Here is an 18,590-nt window from a genome sequence, read left to right as displayed (position 1 = left end):
GTTCTATATCGAGGGAAAAGAAATGTTATATTTTGCAAGTCAGAGAACTATAGAGTTGTTAGGTTGGCAATGATTTTGCACTAACGTTCGAATTTTACTTCTAGCCTGAGGGCGTAAGCATGAATCGAAAAAGATGTTTATGTTGTGTATGGAGGTGGAGATGATTTATATTTATGTATTGTATGTAGTAGGAGATTAACCGATGTAAGGCGTATATATATTCGAATTGAATTTATTTATTATTATAAGTGTTGTTGAATTGTTAGGAGACACGATTCTCATTGGATTTATTAACAGGCTTTGTAACATGTGTGATTTATGATCCAAAACCAACAGGATCATAAAATTATATTATATTCTCGAATTGTCGTTTTATATCAGGAATCAGAGGGCGCATTATGTCACGTAGTATTTTAGCACCACAGAATATTTGAAGTGAACCAGTGAATTTTAATAGAATTATAAAATGGAAAATAAAGATAACCTAGTCAAATGACCACTCAAATAAAATCAAATATTGTTAGCGATAAAGAATAATTGTATTATCTAAAATGATAAGGAAGAACATGCATAACTGTGATTCAACAACTAATGAGAATCCATTGGCAGAATTAAAAATTATAAAGCGGCTTATTTATTATTGGCAGATTATAAAAAATAAAAGTTTGCATGTACATAGAATTATTTGTTTACACTTTTAAATGAATTAATCGATCTAGAATAAATCGATAGTTATTTGAATCAATACCTAGTGAATCAGCTGATTGTTCGATCAACCAGTATAGGTTGAATTATAAAAATTTACTCACAAAAGATGTATTATATATACGAAGGAAGGTTGATGTATAGAAATACGGACAACTATTATTTCTGTATAAATATTTATTATAATCTAAAAAGCATGAAAATCAAGAGTATACAAAACTCATATAAGAAACTAAATACATATTGTAACATGTTAACATCGTATATCGCGATTTATTTATGAATATAGTTAAGATAATCACTCCATATATTTATATAAAAAACTTTTTATTTACTCTTTCTATTATAAAGTTGAAGAAGCCCTGATTCTGAAGCAACCAATTGTATTGAGTTTGTTTAATTAAAAGCCAATCAGAGAGAAGCTTACAAATTGTTCAAGGAAGAGATAAAATTTTTCTGAAAACCACCTTCTTCTGGCTTGTGATCTTGACCTGAGAGGATGGCACATAGAGTTAAGGGTTCTTTCTTCCTTTAAATTTTAAAATTATCAAGCCAACCCCTTTTTAAATGTGAAATATTTGTAATTAATGTTAAATTATCTGTGAACTCAGTGTTGTTGAAGAGTTCGTAATTTGTAATCAATTCCCATGAATATATCTTTAATTCGGAGAGAAATCTATAAGAAATCTGGACCATGCGCTAGCCCAGCAGTGACGAAAGGGACCTGCCTAATTAATTATTGGAAATAATTAATTCAAACCACGAGACCGTCAAGAACGTCATTAATGTGAGTGATAAATCAAACGAGCTCGTTTAAGGCCTTTCTACGCATAGTTGGGGGAATTAATCAAAGCGCTATTCAAATTAACTTAAATCCAATAAAAATTCACAACGTGTTGAGTGCTATCACATAGTTTATAAGAACATTTTATGAATTTATTTGATATATGTAGGAAGCTTACTTCCGTGCACGGCACAAACTCATTAAAAGCCCTGAGATCTCATGTTTGAATATTAATTTGTTAATTATCATTTTTGCTAATTGATCAAAGCAAGTCATATCAAATCTATAGACCAAACAAGTTTTAAATGGTAGAATTATGAATTGACTTGAAGTCCATATATCAGTATTAAATACCAATTTATAAATTTTAAAACTCACTATTGTGAATGCTATCAAACTTTGTGATAATTATTCAGATTTTAGAAAAGAATTTATTTAAGGAAAATTATAGATATAGAAAATTTTATATACACTGTTTTATGGGAAAATATTTTGTGTTTTATGTCAGCATACAAATCATAGAAATTTATTTTATCCTAATTCATCTCGTGATATACAGTTTGAGCTGTTTTGGTACCAAAAAATATTCAGCAGCATATAAAATTATTGAATCAATTAATATCGATCTTATTAATAGCACTCAGTACTTATCATCCTTTGATGATAGTCACATTAGTCTGCCAGAAAAAATATATTGATAATTATATTAATAAGGTTCCAGTTATATCATATTAGGATCCAGAGAGCTTCAAGAACTGGCGTTGTAAGTTCTAAGGAATTTCAGAAGGATAAATTGGTGAATACCTGTATTCATGACAAGCGTTTTAAGGATCAACTAGAAAAAAACTATAGTTGGTCTTTATTATTCTCTATTGTGTACATGGTTACTGATAGTCAGTCATCAATTATTCTTTTGATTTTCTCACTGGTATTCTTCAAGATCTTCATAGAAGCAGCGGTAAGAATTAATAATCACCGGTCATTGAACCTTATGGTGATTGGTTGTGTTTGGAAAATTCATGTATCTACCACTGAGCTAGAGCTGAGGTTTGAACCCAGCAATTTTGCGAGCCGGACGGCCTCAATTATTTGTGAATTTATTCGCAAATTAGGGACTTTAACAACTGCTCTCGTAAATATCAAAAACACAACTTTACACAATGGCTTCATAACGTGGGACTCTATCATAAGAGATAACCCCCCAGGAAGCACGTCTTTACAACTATCCCATCATCACCCCGCACACTCCTTCTCTGTAGTCAATAGTCTAATCTTTCTCTTCATCTCACGGACGAAAAAAGCAAAGAAGAGGAGATTAAGACAATCAAATCCATACTGAAGTGTTATGGCTACAATAATAAAATAATCGAAAAATCATTGAAAAAACAACTGACAGCTCCAATCCCCGAAGAAAAACTCAAGGAAGAGAAAGCATTCGAAAAAACCGCCCTTCTTCCATACATCATGGGTACTACAGACCGTATTGGAAGAATACTGAAAAAACATCAAATCAAACCAGTCTACAAACCTCTCCAAACTATTTCGAAATTTCTAAAGAAACCCTTTCATTTGTCACCAGGAGATCGGTTTCAAATGGTAGCAGAGAACGTGATTCTCGATGAATCTGATGAATATTGTGATCTTATTTCGGTGATGAGTTTGGAAATCAATGATTTATGTTTAGGGAAAATAAGGCACTTAGTTTGAGAGGTATCAGGAAATTAGATTTTTTAGGCTGTTTGAGTAATTGAGTCATCAGAATAGCAATTTTCCTAGTATTTTATTTTAGATTCATTATAAGTTCAGATACCATTTTATCGTAGTGACCATGGCGAAAGTAACTCTAGATTTGTTGCAAGATGAATTTGTAAATAATAGTAAAGTTGATGCATTTCTATCTCATAAGATCAATCCCGATGCATTGACTAAAGTTGAGTTGTTATTTGAACTAGAAATACTAGGTCAGGAAAAATCTGAAATGGTATCCCAAACGGTTAATAATTTGAGATCGCTGTTTGGACAAAAAATCTCTGATCTAACTGAACGTAGATGTGTGGCATATGAAACGTTGAAATCCCATAACACGATAAAGAAATTAAAGTCCCGCATTGATTGGGAGAATGTGATTCGAGTGCAGATTTAGTAAGAAAGGATATTGTAAAGATAGAGTCGAAAATAATGCATTTCATTTCTGTTCTGGAACAATCTCTGATAGTTTTCCCAATTATAATGCCTGATAGAAAGGACAGATCCATGAGTATTGTGCGCAAAGCCCTAATTAGCTACCCTAGAATTTTAGTGTAGAAATAAAAAAGTTATGGAAATCAGCTTATAAGAATCTCTCAAAATCGCATAGCTGAGTGAAGGAAAAATAAGACTCGCGCAGAAGTTTTATTCCTCTCAAGATTGGCGAAAGAGTATATCCAATAGCGAATCCTATAAGTAAAGATGAAGATTTGATAAGAGTAATGCAATTTGAAAGTAAATTGGATGGACGTACCCTGCTATTTCTCGCCCACTCTCAAATAACAAACAGATCGTTTCAACGATAGTAATGTGATGAAGTCGACTAAAAATAAAGATAAAAATTCCTAGGTTGTAGATTAGTTGATTTTGTGGCCACAACTAGTTTGTTATATTAATGTTAGAATCCCTTATTGTTACTTCATAATTTAAGATGAAATCCCTATAACCATTCAGATATCTTCTCTGATTATTTTATACCTGGTAGTGTTATCAGTTATTTGTACAGCCCTGTTATAGGTATAGTGTTAGGTAGTTAGCTTGCCCTTATGGAAGATTGTTATTCCGATGACTATTGACTAAGCTACAGCCTGTCCTGTCTATTTAGGAAATATTGAACTGTGTTGATTTCGACCTTGACTGATCACTGTGATGTCACTGTTCCCCTCTGCATCAAAACCGGTTGCTACTAAGGGGAGCAGACCAAAAAAATCGATTTTTTTTCAATTTCTCGATTTTGTCATATATTGATAGCTCCATTCTTCTGCTTCAAATCGATGTATCATATGAAAGGATCCGATCATCCACTGATGAGAAAAAAATTATGTACTGTCATGCTGTAACAGATTTTTCTGTTCCAGTTGCTCATTTTTCACAGTCATTTTTTGTACATTTCCCAGTTTTACTCTTACTCAATTTCTGATGAAATTTTTATAAAATTCTTGTACATTACAGTCTGTTATGTTACTACACCTGTAATGCTGATATAGAAGGCTTTGGAATACCATGATCATCTTAGTTTGATTATCGAAAGTTGTTTACATCGGTTCGCGTTTCGTCAATTTTCTAAAAACAGTATTTTTTCACTTTATGTACCTTTTTCTCAGGAACCCTTCAAGGTAGACGTCTGAAATTTTGTACAGTACTTTTTAGGACTATTATATACACTTTAGCGAGAGATAATTGAGAATTAATTAAAAAATCCCATTTTATACAACTTTTTGTGATCTAATACGGTGTTTTCGAGCAGTAATTCAGGAAAAAAATCATATTTGGTAAATAAAATGTCAAAAACGAAAAATCTTGTGCTAAAGTATGTAAAAAGGTCATGTTAGTCTGTGTTCAAAATCTCACATTGATCGGGTGGATAGATCTCTAGAAAAAGGTACATAAGTTAACATTACGGCTTATGGGATTATTTTTTGGTCTGCTCCCCCTAAGAGAGGAAAGAGTAGTGGCTGTGCGCTGAGGCCTCGCGGGCTGCCGCTTCTCAACCTTATATACACTGCGTCGCCGTCGCCTCATCGGCCCACACCTATCAGCGTCGCCGTCGCGTCGCCGTCACACACCTATCAGTGTTCACCCTTATCATTTCTCACCCCTCAAAAAAAAAGCTTACGCACATATTTCTGGCGTCTTTATTTACTTAAAGGGCGGGTGTCTGTGACAAAATTTATTTTAATTTTTCAAAATTATAACTTTTCCATGATAAAATTTTATTAGAGTGCTGGATTAACGTTGTGATTCTCACGGTATCGAAGTAGTTTCATGATGTAATTCCGCACATTACGTAATTGAATTCTAATATTTCCTCTATTGTTTTCCAACGTTTTCCTTGAGTACTTAGAATTGTAGTAGACGCAAATTTTTTGTAGACATGAGTATTTGGTCTCTTAAAGACATGTTGTGTTAGTCTCTTAAAGACAGATTGATTATTTGATTATTCATGTGAAAATGTATTTTATAATATTTCCTATATTATTTTCATTATTATAAGAGCAGTCGGTCAACCGTATATCTATTTTCTTATTTCCAAGACCCTCAAAACACTAGAATTAGGATCACATTATTGATAAAATTCAAATCGGCAGACCTCAAGGCCTAGCACAATTTCAACAACTAAGCCTTCTCCGACAAATTAATCATTTGTCACCAGGCAGGGGTGCCCACAAGGGGGGGGGGGGCATGGCGCAATTTGCGCCATCAACATTTTTGGGGGGGGCATGATTTTTTTTTATATTTTATGTCAACATTTTGAATCATGGCTGAGAAATCAAGGTATTAAATAGAGATATCCCAATGTAGTTAATTCTAATACTTTTTCCCACCTTTACAATGTCATATTTTGCAAAGTTTAACTCAATATAAAGCATAAAAAATACTATTGATAATATGTTGTATGCAGGAATTCTAGTAATTTTAAGCCTATGAGTTTGAAGGTAAATCTTTGACAAAAATAAATTATAACTTCATCATCCAATATTATTCTGATTTCCTTTGCTTAATTTTAATTTTTAATGGTCCTGTGTTTGAGTTTCCTTGCTGTTGCAACCTAATTTTCTTAAGAGCACACTGATAAGTTAAATTGTAATGTACATTTTATTCTAATAATTATTTCAATTTCGAAGGCGTTTCATGATGATATTAATGTCTCTGAAATGGGAATGAATTATAAACAACATCGCAAACTCTAGTGAATTTGACAGAAGAAAAAACTTCTCTTGTCAAAAATTTGTGAAAAATATCAAATGAAGCCAATTTCAATCTTTCAAATTTACACTCTATTTACCACACAGTAATCGAGTAATTATTGTAATGCTTCATTACTTTTTTCTGTTTCGTATAGTCCAGTCAAATGGTCGTTTTTCAGGAAACAGCCCGAAAGAATTTTTCGCGACGGTTCTATATGTATTTTGAGACGCTGAATGCTAATCTGAAATTTGCTGACACGCCAGAGGGTGGCTTCACCCCCAAAACTCCCCAAAAAAAAACAAAATTTCGGACTTTTTTCAAGTTTTCCATTTAATCGTGAGAACCTTCAACTTTTCGAGAAAAAGCATTCATAAAAAGCATGTTTTTCATAGATAAATAAATAAAATATTAAAGATAATAGAATTTCCAATAAATTGAGTGGTCGTGCAGGACTCTACGAATTTTGATTCTGGAGCTAAGAGTTTTCAAAAAAGGGGCATTTTTTAAGGGGTTCTCAAAATTATGCAAACCTACCATTTCTACCCTATAAAACTAGGATCTTTTTAGTAATGATAGAAAGCCACACATCAAGTTAATTAATAATATTAATTCTGAACAGAATTCCTTAGGTACCTATTTTTGAATTTAGTAGTGGTGGGAGGGGGAATACACCCAAAAATAGAAAATCATGTCCCACAGCCAAAATTCAAATTTTCATTATAAAACCTTTTCATGGCCTTCCTAACAAAAAAGATACATATTTCGGTTGAAATCACCTTACAAGGGTTATGTTCTATGAGAGTCACTAGTTAGATTTCAGTATTTCCTAGTGGGGGGCACACATAAGGATACGTCCAGGATCAAAACTTATAACTTTTGACTGAATGATCACATCTCCTCGTACTACAGCTCGTTCATATCAGCTCGTCAAGGCGGTTGAAAATCATGTATCATCTCACTAGAATTTGTTTAAAAAATAGGAAATTCCTCCTTTAGTGTATTTTAGCCCATATTTCAATGCATAGGAAAATGACCGATTTCTATATTCAAAGCTTTGTGTCTCGGTAACTCAGAATTATACTTGGTCTTGATTTGAAGAAAATTATCTCCTCTTTTATGTGAGGTGAATGATTTTTGTAAAAATATAATCGTGAAGTAAGATACGTTCGATTCAAAAAATTAAGAAATTTGCGATATTTTTTTCATTTTCACAGTCTCGACAGTTTTTCGATATAAACAGTGATGCAAGATCAATTAAGTCAACTCAGCTTATAGAGCATGAAATTTTCTCTCATTTAAGACCAATCGCAAGTTTCTATCATGTATTGTACTCATTTTAGAGACTCTTTAATAACAGTAAAATCGCAAGAAGAGTGAGAAAATAAAGAGCATCATTCAATTGGCTGTAACTTTTTAACGGTATTGAAAACAGAAGTATAATTCATGGGAGTGAAAAGAGGAGAAAATTCATCACAAACTAACTACTTTTTGTAGCACATTAAGTGTTCCACAAGATACGCAACGTTGCATATGCGGAACTGTGAAAATGGGGGAAATATCACAAATTTCTCGCACATTCAAAGTTGTGTATCTTGTGGAACACTTCAGATAAAAAATCCAAAAAGTAGTCCTGCGCGACCAGTCAATTCATTGGAAATTTTATTATCTTTTATATTATATAGAGAATGCTTTTTCTCGATAAATTCAAGGTTCTCGAGATTAAATGGTAAACTTAAAAAAAGGCAAAAATGTTGGGGGTGAAGTCGCCCTCAGGCGTGTCAGCAAATTTCAGATTAGAATTTAGCGCCCCAAAATACAGATAGAACCATAAAAAAAAATTCTTTCGGGGCTGTTTCCTGAAAAACGACCATTTGACTGGACTATAAGTTGTTATCCTATTATATTGAGCGAGAAATTTCTGTATATCTGTTTATATTTTTCTATTTTTATATCTGGCTATCTGGTTATAAGGTTATTTATGTTCAACGGATCTCGGAAACGGCTCTAACGATTTTCACGAAATTTGAAATATAGTAGGTTTATGATATTAAAATTCGATTGCACTAGGTCTCATCTCTGAGAAAACTCCCTGAAGGTCATGAAAAGGAAAATTCATCCTTGGAAAAACAGATGATGATTCCGTCGTCTGTCGATAACAGAAGATGCGTGTGCCATTGTGGGAGATCAGCTGTGTAATCAATTAGCTTATCGTATCTTGCGAGAAATCTAGAAATTCTAATTGACTCGATCAAAATACAGTAATCTGATTTGTTGACATGGTATATATCATAATATTCAAAGTTAATTATTATTTTACAGTTCTAAGTGATTAGTGAGTGTTATTTTGTTATTCAATTTGGTATGTAAACAATCTAAATTAGAACTTTTATGTTTTCAAATATTTGGACTGAAAATTTCACTTGAATTCAAGTGTTTGGAACATAACCTACTTTTTGGAATATTAAATATTCCAACTATAAATTCTATAGTGTATAAATCAAAATTCGGGGAAGAAAAAGTTTTGAGCTGTGCCTGTTAGTCCTTCCCCAGTCATTTCAAAGAATTGAGTTCTGTTTATCAATGAATAAATAACGAGCAAAGCTGGGTGCCCCGATATTTGGTATTAATAGATAGAATTTACAAAATGTACTTGTTCAGATGATATCTTTATTCCAAAAACAAACCATTCAAAGATACATTTTTTTCGACTTGTGTTATTTACTCCTGTAATGTTAAAAAGTAAATACTACCAACAACACAACATCAGTGACAACCTGTTCCAATTTATGATTAATATCGGGGCACCGAGCGCTCTGGTGTACCTACAAAAGCATATAAAAATTATTACGAAAGAAGAAATTATAATGAATATTCATAGTTCATACAGAAAGGTTCTATCTAATCACAGTGGATTGAGATTAATTCTCAGAGGAATGCAAAAATTTCTCTCACAAAAGCATGTTTAATTTCAATCCTGATTAATTCCACGTGAACCAAATCACAGAAGAACATCTCAAAAAGATAGCTTATCTGATTGGTTCTACTGGAATTAATCAGGATTGAAATTTAACCGGCTTTTGTACAACTGCCACTCAGTACCTGATTGAATAAGGTAAAAAAGTTCAACAGCTGAGTCATAATTTTGTCGCTCACTCACTTCCATCATCAACAGACGACAAAATTATCAGCTGTTTTTCCAAGGATGAATAAATTCTTTTAATGTCCTTCAGCAAGTTTCCCCAGCGAAGAGAACCAGTACAATCGAATTTTTATATTATTAACCTACTATGTTCTGAATTTTGTGAGAATTGTTAGAGCCGTTTTCGAGATCCGGTGAAATACAAACATACAAACATTTAAACATCTAAACAGAAATTACTCGTTTAATAGTATAGGATTTAAAAGAATACCTAAACTTGCCGACATTATATATTGTATGAATAAAATCGTTCCAAATTTGTATGAATGTTCACCAAAATTGCTATGCAATATTCTTTTGCAATAAAAGAATATCAATTATATTATTATTGAACTTTTTATAAGTAACCTTCACATTTGAAAAGCAAAGCCTCCCTTACTTATCTTTCAATATCCTATAAAATATTTGTCATGTAGTTTTTCCTGATGTAATATAGTACTTTTTAGTCCTCCCGAACAAGAACGGGTGCACTGCTAGTCTCAAAAATAATATCAAAGAGATACTCCATTTCTATTTTAAAAGAGATAAGAGTCGATGGTATATATTTTTACAATATTATGAAAACAGAAAGAATTCCTTACAAGAACAAAGTTAAATAATGTCCTTTGGAAGATTATAATGTAGAATTAGAATTGGGGTACTTTGGTGGGGGGGGGGCATTACACTTGGATTGGGGGGGAGGCATTACACTTGGATTAGGGGGGGCATTACACTTGGATTGGGGGGGGCATGCGCCATTGCCCTTGGGGGGGCTGGGCACCCCTGTCACCAGGAGATCGGAGTCAAACTCAAATAGATACCTATCTCATCTTTTGTTCTCATCCATGATGAACAAGATCCATTGATCCAAGAATCACTTGTCTGATCCATTTCCTTTTGCAAATGAAATATTGAAATCGCATGTGATTTTTGCAATGATAATACTACAAAAAATACTTGATTATTTTCATATTCATTATGATGATAGTCTCAAAAGAAAGAAAAATTCAGTCGATTCCACCGGCCAACAAACATTTCTATAGAATAGTCCACAGTTTTAAAAATTTGAAGTTGATTAATCAAAGCGTTCAGAAGTTATCGTCGAACATACTAACGATGAAATCCCAGAGTCCAAACTAAGAAATCGCTAGGCTAGTTCAAAAAAATGAAATTTCACTCACGGAAGTCAATGATTTGAGGATGTTCATCCGTTTTAGAGCTAACATATCTGATTTGTTTGAATCTGACCAAATAGTCAGAGTCTTCATTTTCTATCTCCACTTCATCTAACTCGGGATACTCCACCTTTCCAATGTTGGTGTCTTTTTTTAGGTGCTGGTTTACTACAACTCTGAACAGTCTGAACACCTGAAAAAAAAACAGGAAATTTCAATTATTTTGTTCATAAATTTCATAAAATACATCCATTATTTTCGAAGTAGAATTACTTGATTTGTTGTATTGAAATATATTCCAATTTCAAAAGTATTGCCAATCTTAAAAAAATATTTAGAGCTCTGTATTCATAGAATGATATGGAATGGATGAAATAAAATACAATCTTAATGAGTTTATAATTACAATGAATAATCATACAGTTCTAAAATTGTTGTATTGATGTTGTCAAATGATATTGTGATTTGTTAAGGATGTGTCCAGAGAGGAGAAAGCGGTCGGCTTTTCTGTTCTGAGTTCCGCTTTCTTGAAAACCAAATACATGGAAACTGCAGTTGATTATTGAATTGAAACGAGAGAATGACAATTATCACATTATTAAATTCATACTGCACATACAGATGATGTATGCTCTGCCTAACAGTAACGTATCGTGTTTTCCTTCTATTGAGAAATGTATCTAGAACGCTTTCGACTGCCCCCATTTTGTCCATAGAGAGAAGAACGTGGACCGCACAACTTCTCATACATTCATGTTCTGATCAATATATTATACACTTCTAGAATATAATGTTAATCAATCAATCAATCAATCAATCAATAATCCTTTATTGTCATAAAACACAAAGTGTTGTAACAAACGTCAATATACAATAAAATTAAAAACAGTCAAAATATTTTCAAAATAATAATAATATAGTCAAAGTAGTAATTTTGTAAAAAAAAATTTACAACTAAATTGGTAAATAGCAATTAACAACAGCAATTGATAAATAGCAGGTATTACAACGGGATCCAACACAAGTCACAACAAAGCTGTTACAGTTAAACAGATGAACACTGAAGCTATTCAAAAAATTCTCCAACAGAATAAAGACATCTTTCTGTGAGTAAGCCTTTTATGTGTGACTTGAATAGTGAGGTACTCAACAGTCTTACTTCAGGGGCAAGCTCATTGAATAGCTTAATGGACATGTTTCTCCAATTCCTATGGGTACTCGCATATTGGTGAGAATCAATTCTGAGATTTAACCGTCCTCTGGTATGATAATTATGTATGTCACCATTTCGACTATATTCATTAAGGTTTTTTTTTCATGTACATCAGACAAGTAAAAACATATAAAGATGGGAGAGTCAAGACGCCTAGTTTACGAAAGAGCGGCCTACATGTTGCTAGGGGTGGTGCCTGACAAATTATTCGAATGGCCTTCTTCTGGAGTCTGAAAAGTTTAATAGATGCCGAACAATTTCCCCAGAGCTGAATCCCATAGGCTAAATGGCTATGGATGAGAGCATAAAAGACACTCATTAAAACTTCATGATTAACTATGTGAGTTAATCTACGTAGGACAAACAAACCCTTACTTAGTTTACCAGCTGTGTTATAATTTATACTGTCTTCAGAAATGTTGTGGAACTTTATTCATTCATTCTTTATTCATTTATAACATTAGGACATTATAAAATTGATAGGGAGAGGAAAAATAAGGCAACCTTGTGCTATTCCTCTCCCAAATTTAGATAACACATAGTCCGAAATGATGAGGCGAGAAATGAAGATGATGTCAAGAATGGCGTTGAAACTTGATTCTGGTTTCAAATATTTTCACTATTTTTGTGGATTTGACAATATTTGTGTAATCACTTTTTCACCTCATTATGTAATTCGTTAAACATTTTTTGAATACTATTATTCTAATTTATCTTGTTCAATTTCTTATTCTCTTCTTCTCCTCCAAGAAAAAAAATTTATCTTTAAGTAAATAGAATACTAGGGTGTACCTACACCCTAACAATGTTGCAAGAGGGGGAAGTGCAATTATTATTAGAGAGAACTTTCAACATAATGGAGGAATTGACATAGAAACTGGGAGATTACAATTAACAGGCATATCTGTACAAGCATTAAATTATAGATTTGTAGTTGCAGCTGTCTACTGTCCACCTAGATATTACAATAAAATGAAGAATGTTTTGAATGCATTAAATTATAGATTTGTAGTTGCAGCTGTCTACTGTCCACCTAGATATTACAATAAAATGAAGAATGTTTTGAATGCATTAAATTATAGATTTGTAGTTGCAGCTGTCTACTGTCCACCTAGATATTACAATAAAATGAAGAATGTTTTGAATGCATTAAATTATAGATTTGTAGTTGCAGCTGTCTACTGTCCACCTAGATATTACAATAAAATGAAGAATGTTTAACAATGCTCAATATATCTAGGCATGACTCTTGATGCTAAGCTTCAATGAAAAGAGCATGTCAGGAAGAAAAAAAGAAGAGCTCATCATAAAGTACAAGAAATTTTAATGGCTTTTTGGGAGAAACTCATCACTTTCAATATAGGTACTAAACAAAGTGTTCCTGTACAGACAGATCTTCAGACCTTTCTGGACCTATGATATCCAACTTTGGCTGCACCAAATCGAGTAGCATCGCCATCATTCAACCATTCCAACACAAGGTGCTCAGAAACATCGTTGATACTCCTTGGTATGTGCGAAAAAGCAACATCCATAGAGATCTGGGAGTCAATCTGGTATCCTGTGAGATTCAGCGGTATGCAGAGAAGCATGAAGCACGGTTCCACCAAAACACAACAACGTCGAGGCAATCCAGCTGCTAGACAATGGAGGATTGGAGCGGAGGCTTAAAAGGAGGAACCCATTTGAATTATTGTAGTACAAGTGGTTTCAAGGAAAAAATCAGAGCAGTTATTGAGTGAAACAATAAAATCATGCTTTATAGTACAGTTATTTAGGGTGTACATAATATTATCTTTAGCAGTAAGAGATTCTAGTGAGAGTTTCACTGTATTTCATTTTTATTGAGTGGGTTGAGTTCGATAAAATTTGCTCATTAGTCTCATGACTAGATAGCAATAGTAGGCTATAAAAAAGTAAATAGAATATGTGAAACATAGCACAATGAGAATTACGGAGGACCGAGTTTATTAACTATTGAGCAATGACTGTAAATCATAGGAATGAAACTTACGGAAAGTTGAGGTGAGTGCGTCACGTAGGCCTAATAGCCAATTATTGGAGAGATGACACGATGTGTTGACATGAAGACGTCACAACGGGAACTGCCTTCTCAAACAAAACCAAGGTCAAGAAAAAGAAAAGGAGAGGGGATGACTTGCGTTTCATAATTGAAGTAGTTTACACAATTACCAATACATGGCATGTGATCCTTAACAGAATATTTTGGTTTGATTTCATTCTATTTTAAAGACTGTTGACTGTCAGTAGATCGGGTTGTAAGGCCGATCTGCAAAGTAGTGGACTGTGTGAAAGTGTATAGATGAGATCTATATCTGATCTAGGCACTGACAGCTCTTCATTATTTGCTATGAGCGGATTTACAAACCTTGAATGTGTAGATCCGAAAAAATACCTCTGGTTTACTGTGCGTCTGAGCACAAGTAGAATGCACAAAAGTAGTGCAATAATGATGACTAATAATTGAAGAGTGATAGATAATAAGTTTCTTATTATCCGTATGTAATGCTGATATTTGAATGTAACTATTGGAATGCTTAAAATAATGTAGTTGTAATTAAAATAAAAAGAATTAGGAATGCACTCAAGTTGTTTATTGTACCTAGACTCTTTGCTAGTACGTTTAAGAATACTGATACAATGTTTCAAAATGATGTTACCTCTGTGAGCGCAAAAGATTGAGTAATACAAAGATAAAGTTGGGATATCAATGTTAATGTTGAAATACACAAAAGAGTATATTGATGCTGAAACTAATAATAGAACAATAATGACAATGAGTAATGATTGAATTGAACGTACAAATTTAGCAATGTTTAAATGAATAAAATTTAGAATACTTGAAAAATGATAGTAAATGTGAGAATCTTAACCTGACTAATAAAATCAGTCGAGAGACAAAAAATCCTAGATAAAAGTCCTGCAAATTCTTAGTAATCTTAAAGGTATGAAAGTACAAAAATTATATGAATATGAACAATTACCTAATTTCACAAAAAATGATAACTAGGAATTCAGTTTAGGTAGAATCCAATCGTACCTGAAGCTTTCAAGCTGTTGACTATGTAACACTGAAAGAGGACAAATATAGCAACTTGGCTATAATGTAAGCAGAAGGAGCAGAAAGTCTGTCCAGAACTGAAGGTTCGATTAATAATTAAAAATAGAAAAGGTTGAAAAATACCAAATACAATATTGAAAGGAGACGAAGCTCAGCATATTGTATTACATAAGCGGGCTGGGAAATGACAGCTTAAAGCATGTCAAGTTACATGGGGAATATTACTATATGTAGAACACATAAGTAATAATAATATAAAAAATAAAAAATTGAATGATTGATAGTATTTAAATAGTTATTATTTAGGAATAAAAGTTAATCAGGAACAAATTGATGGGATGAAGACTACCAGTAAACACAGTGCCTCTGAGAGGGTAAGTACAAAAATGTGAATAATAGAATAAGACTTCCCTGAATAATTAATGATGTGTTGCCGAAGTGATAGGCCTACGGTGACTCAAAATCCGAGGATGAAACTTGACTCCTGTCAAGTACATTGTAGTTGCAGACAGCTGCTGGGCTAATAGAAGTTGAACGATGAAGATATCTTGATTATATCCTGATAAACGGTGACCGATGCGGAAGAGAACTTGACTTGAATACGTTGAGATATTGAAAATTGAGACTGTTTCAATATTAAATTGATAATGAATATAACGACGAATGGGCACTTCACAAATTGAATGAGTTTCACTGGTTGAATGTTAATTGGAAAAAATTCCACCATGAGTTAAGTAGAATAAATTAATGTTTGAAGTTATGTCCTAAAGTTGATGTAATTGCAGTGAATACATATTTGAATAATGAGATAAAATGTTCTTGACGAATGAAATCACTGGCATCAGTAAAAATTGAGATTGACAAAGTTCGACTAAATAAATGATGAGTAGCTAAGACTGAGTAGCAAAAAATGAGTAGCGGTTGACAATGAAAGGCAAACTGCACTTGCGCAAATTTCCTGAGTTGAAATGTTGAATAAGGTAAGCTGCACTTGCACAAGACTTCCCAAGTTGAAAATGTATCTCTTATGAGCATACAAGATGAATGAATGTAACCGCTAAATAATGTGTACTGATGCTCAGTAAAATTGAAGTGATAAATAATGAATCAAAAGTTCATATTGAGGATTGTTGAAAGTTCATGTGGAATTCATGTTGAAATTACTTACAGTTCATAATACTAATATGATGAATAATTGAAAACGTTGTACGCAGAAAGCATGGCGTGATTTGCAAAAGGGACGCTTAGTAGAAAAGTCCCGAAAGGTAAGTTAAATTCATAGAAATTATGGTTGAAAAACGTTCACTGGTGATAAATGCGTTGAATGGTTATTGAATAAGCACACAAACTAGGACATAATGAATGATGAAAATGGATAAAGTTTTCCAAAGATGGACGCGTTAAACTAAGATGTTACATCGTATAGCTGTACAAAGAGAGTGACGCTACTTGCATGCTGGTTGAAGAAACAGGAACTGCCCATAGCGGAAACATGATGTGATCAGCAGTCATGTGCACAAACTCAACAAATGAAGTGAAAATATAAAATCGATATTAAGCGAACTGAAGGTGTTGAGGTTGATGTGACTGTTGAAGTATACCAATGGAGGTTCAAAAACAATGAAAATACAATTCAAAATACTTATAGACGAATATTAAACTAGAAAACATTGAAAGAAGCGGACGACAACTAGCGCTACTATCGATCAAGCGGTCAAAGAAACTGTGACGTCAGAGATCGCATGACAAGTGAGAATGTTGTCCGTGGACTGTAGCAGCGGTAGATTCAAATATTACAAAAACAAGATGGACGACCATAAGACTGGTTAAATATGAGACGAAATCTAACAAAGACCATAAATCTAAATCATATCATAAGAGTACATTAATAATTATTTGTATAACTCACCTTCATTTCTGGTACCGTGCACTTCCAAATCTCATTTCCTTCAAATATTAAATACTTAGCACTTTTGTCAGCATCTCTCAATTCATTATCGTGAGGAACTATTGTGTCTCTTTTGAAAATCTTGAAATTTGGGTAAATTTTTTCTTGTGATTCCTTCATTATTTCACAGCTTGAATCAAACAAAATGGTCATAGAATTATTTTAAATCTCTTAAATCAGAGTTTGGAGTATGTAATGTTCATGTGTTTGTAACATTTGAAAGTTATACCAATAAATTGTGATAATACTTTAGTAATCGCGCTTTGCGCTCGGCAGGGGGCTTCACCCCCTGCACCACTAGTAGGGTGGGTTAGCAGCCTCCGCGCTTCGCAATCAGGCTGGGAGGCGGGCTTCGCCCGCCAAATCACCTTTTATGGCTGTATAGGGTTGGGTAGCAGCCTCCGCGCATCGCGCTCCGGCTGGGAGGCGGGCTTCGTCCGCCCAATCGCCTTTTATGTCTGTATAGGGTTCAGTAGCAGCCTCCGCGCTTCGCGCTCCGTCTGAGATTCAGGCTTCGCCCGTCACAATCGCCTTTTATGGCTGAATAGGGTTGGGTAGCAGCCTCCGCGCTTCGCGCTCCGGCTGGGAGTCGGGCTTCGCCCACCCAATCGCTTTTTATGTCTGTATAGGGTTCAGTAGCAGCCTCCGCGCTTCGCCCGTTCATCGCCTTTCATGTATGTATAGGGTTCAGTAGCAGCCTCCGCGCTTCGCCTGCCCAATTGCCTTTTACGACTGTATGGGGGAGGGCAGGTTATTTAGGTTAGTTAGGAGTGTTGGCGGTAGGTTAGATAGGGTATGCAAGGTGTGGTATGTTAGGTAGGGTGGTTTAGGTAGGTGAGGGCAGGTTATTTAGGTTAGTTAGGAGTGTTGGCGGTAGGTTAGGTAGGGTATGCAAGGTATGGTATGTTAGGAAGGGTAGTTTAGGTAGGGGGCAGGGGTGCCCACAAGGGGGGGCATGGCGCAATTTGCGCCATCAACATTTTTGGGGGGGGCATGATTTTTTTTATATTTTATGTCAACATTTTGAATCATGGCTAAAAAATCAAGGTATTAAATAGAGATATCCCAATGTAGTTAATTTTAATACTTTTTCCCACTTTTACAATGTTATATTTTGCAAAGTTTAACTCAATATGAAGCATAAAAAATACAATTGATAATATGATGTATGCAGGAATTTTAGTATTTTTAAGCCTATGAGTTTGAAGGTAAATCTTTGACAAAAATAAATTATAACTTCATCATCCAATATTATTCTGATTTCCTTTGCTTAATTTCAATTTTTAATGGTCCTGTGTTTGAGTTTCCTTGCTGTTGCAACCTTATTTTCTTAAAAGCACAATGATAAGTTAAATTGTAATGTACATTTTATTCTAATAGTTATTTTAATTTCGAAGGCGTTTCATGATGATATTAATGTCTCTGAAATGGGAATGCAATTATAAACAACATCGCAAACTCTAGTGAATTTGACAGAAGAAAAAACTTCTCTTGTCAAAAATTTGTGAAAAATATCAAATGAAGCCAATTTCAATCTTTCAAATTTACACCCTATTTACCACACAGTGAT

At 33.8% G+C, this 18,590-nt stretch overlaps 1 protein-coding gene across 1 annotated transcript in view; it reads right to left on the bottom strand.

Moving 5' to 3' along the window:
• The window catches only part of LOC120350636, a 203,537-nt gene that overhangs the window by 131,409 nt on the left and 53,538 nt on the right, over positions 1 to 18,590 (bottom strand). The window contains exons 12-13 of the mRNA XM_039425033.1: positions 16,982 to 17,150; positions 10,784 to 10,970 (exon numbers count right to left, since the gene is read on the bottom strand). Coding sequence (XP_039280967.1) covers positions 10,784 to 10,970; positions 16,982 to 17,150 — 356 coding nt within the window. The remainder of the gene's footprint in view (positions 1 to 10,783; positions 10,971 to 16,981; positions 17,151 to 18,590) is intronic.

The sequence above is a fragment of the Nilaparvata lugens genome, chromosome 3 (genome assembly GCF_014356525.2).
Source record: "Nilaparvata lugens isolate BPH chromosome 3, ASM1435652v1, whole genome shotgun sequence".
NCBI lineage: Eukaryota > Metazoa > Arthropoda > Insecta > Hemiptera > Delphacidae > Nilaparvata > Nilaparvata lugens.
The sequence above is the reverse complement of the archived record's forward strand: the minus strand, read 5'-3'. Positions and strand labels throughout refer to the sequence as shown.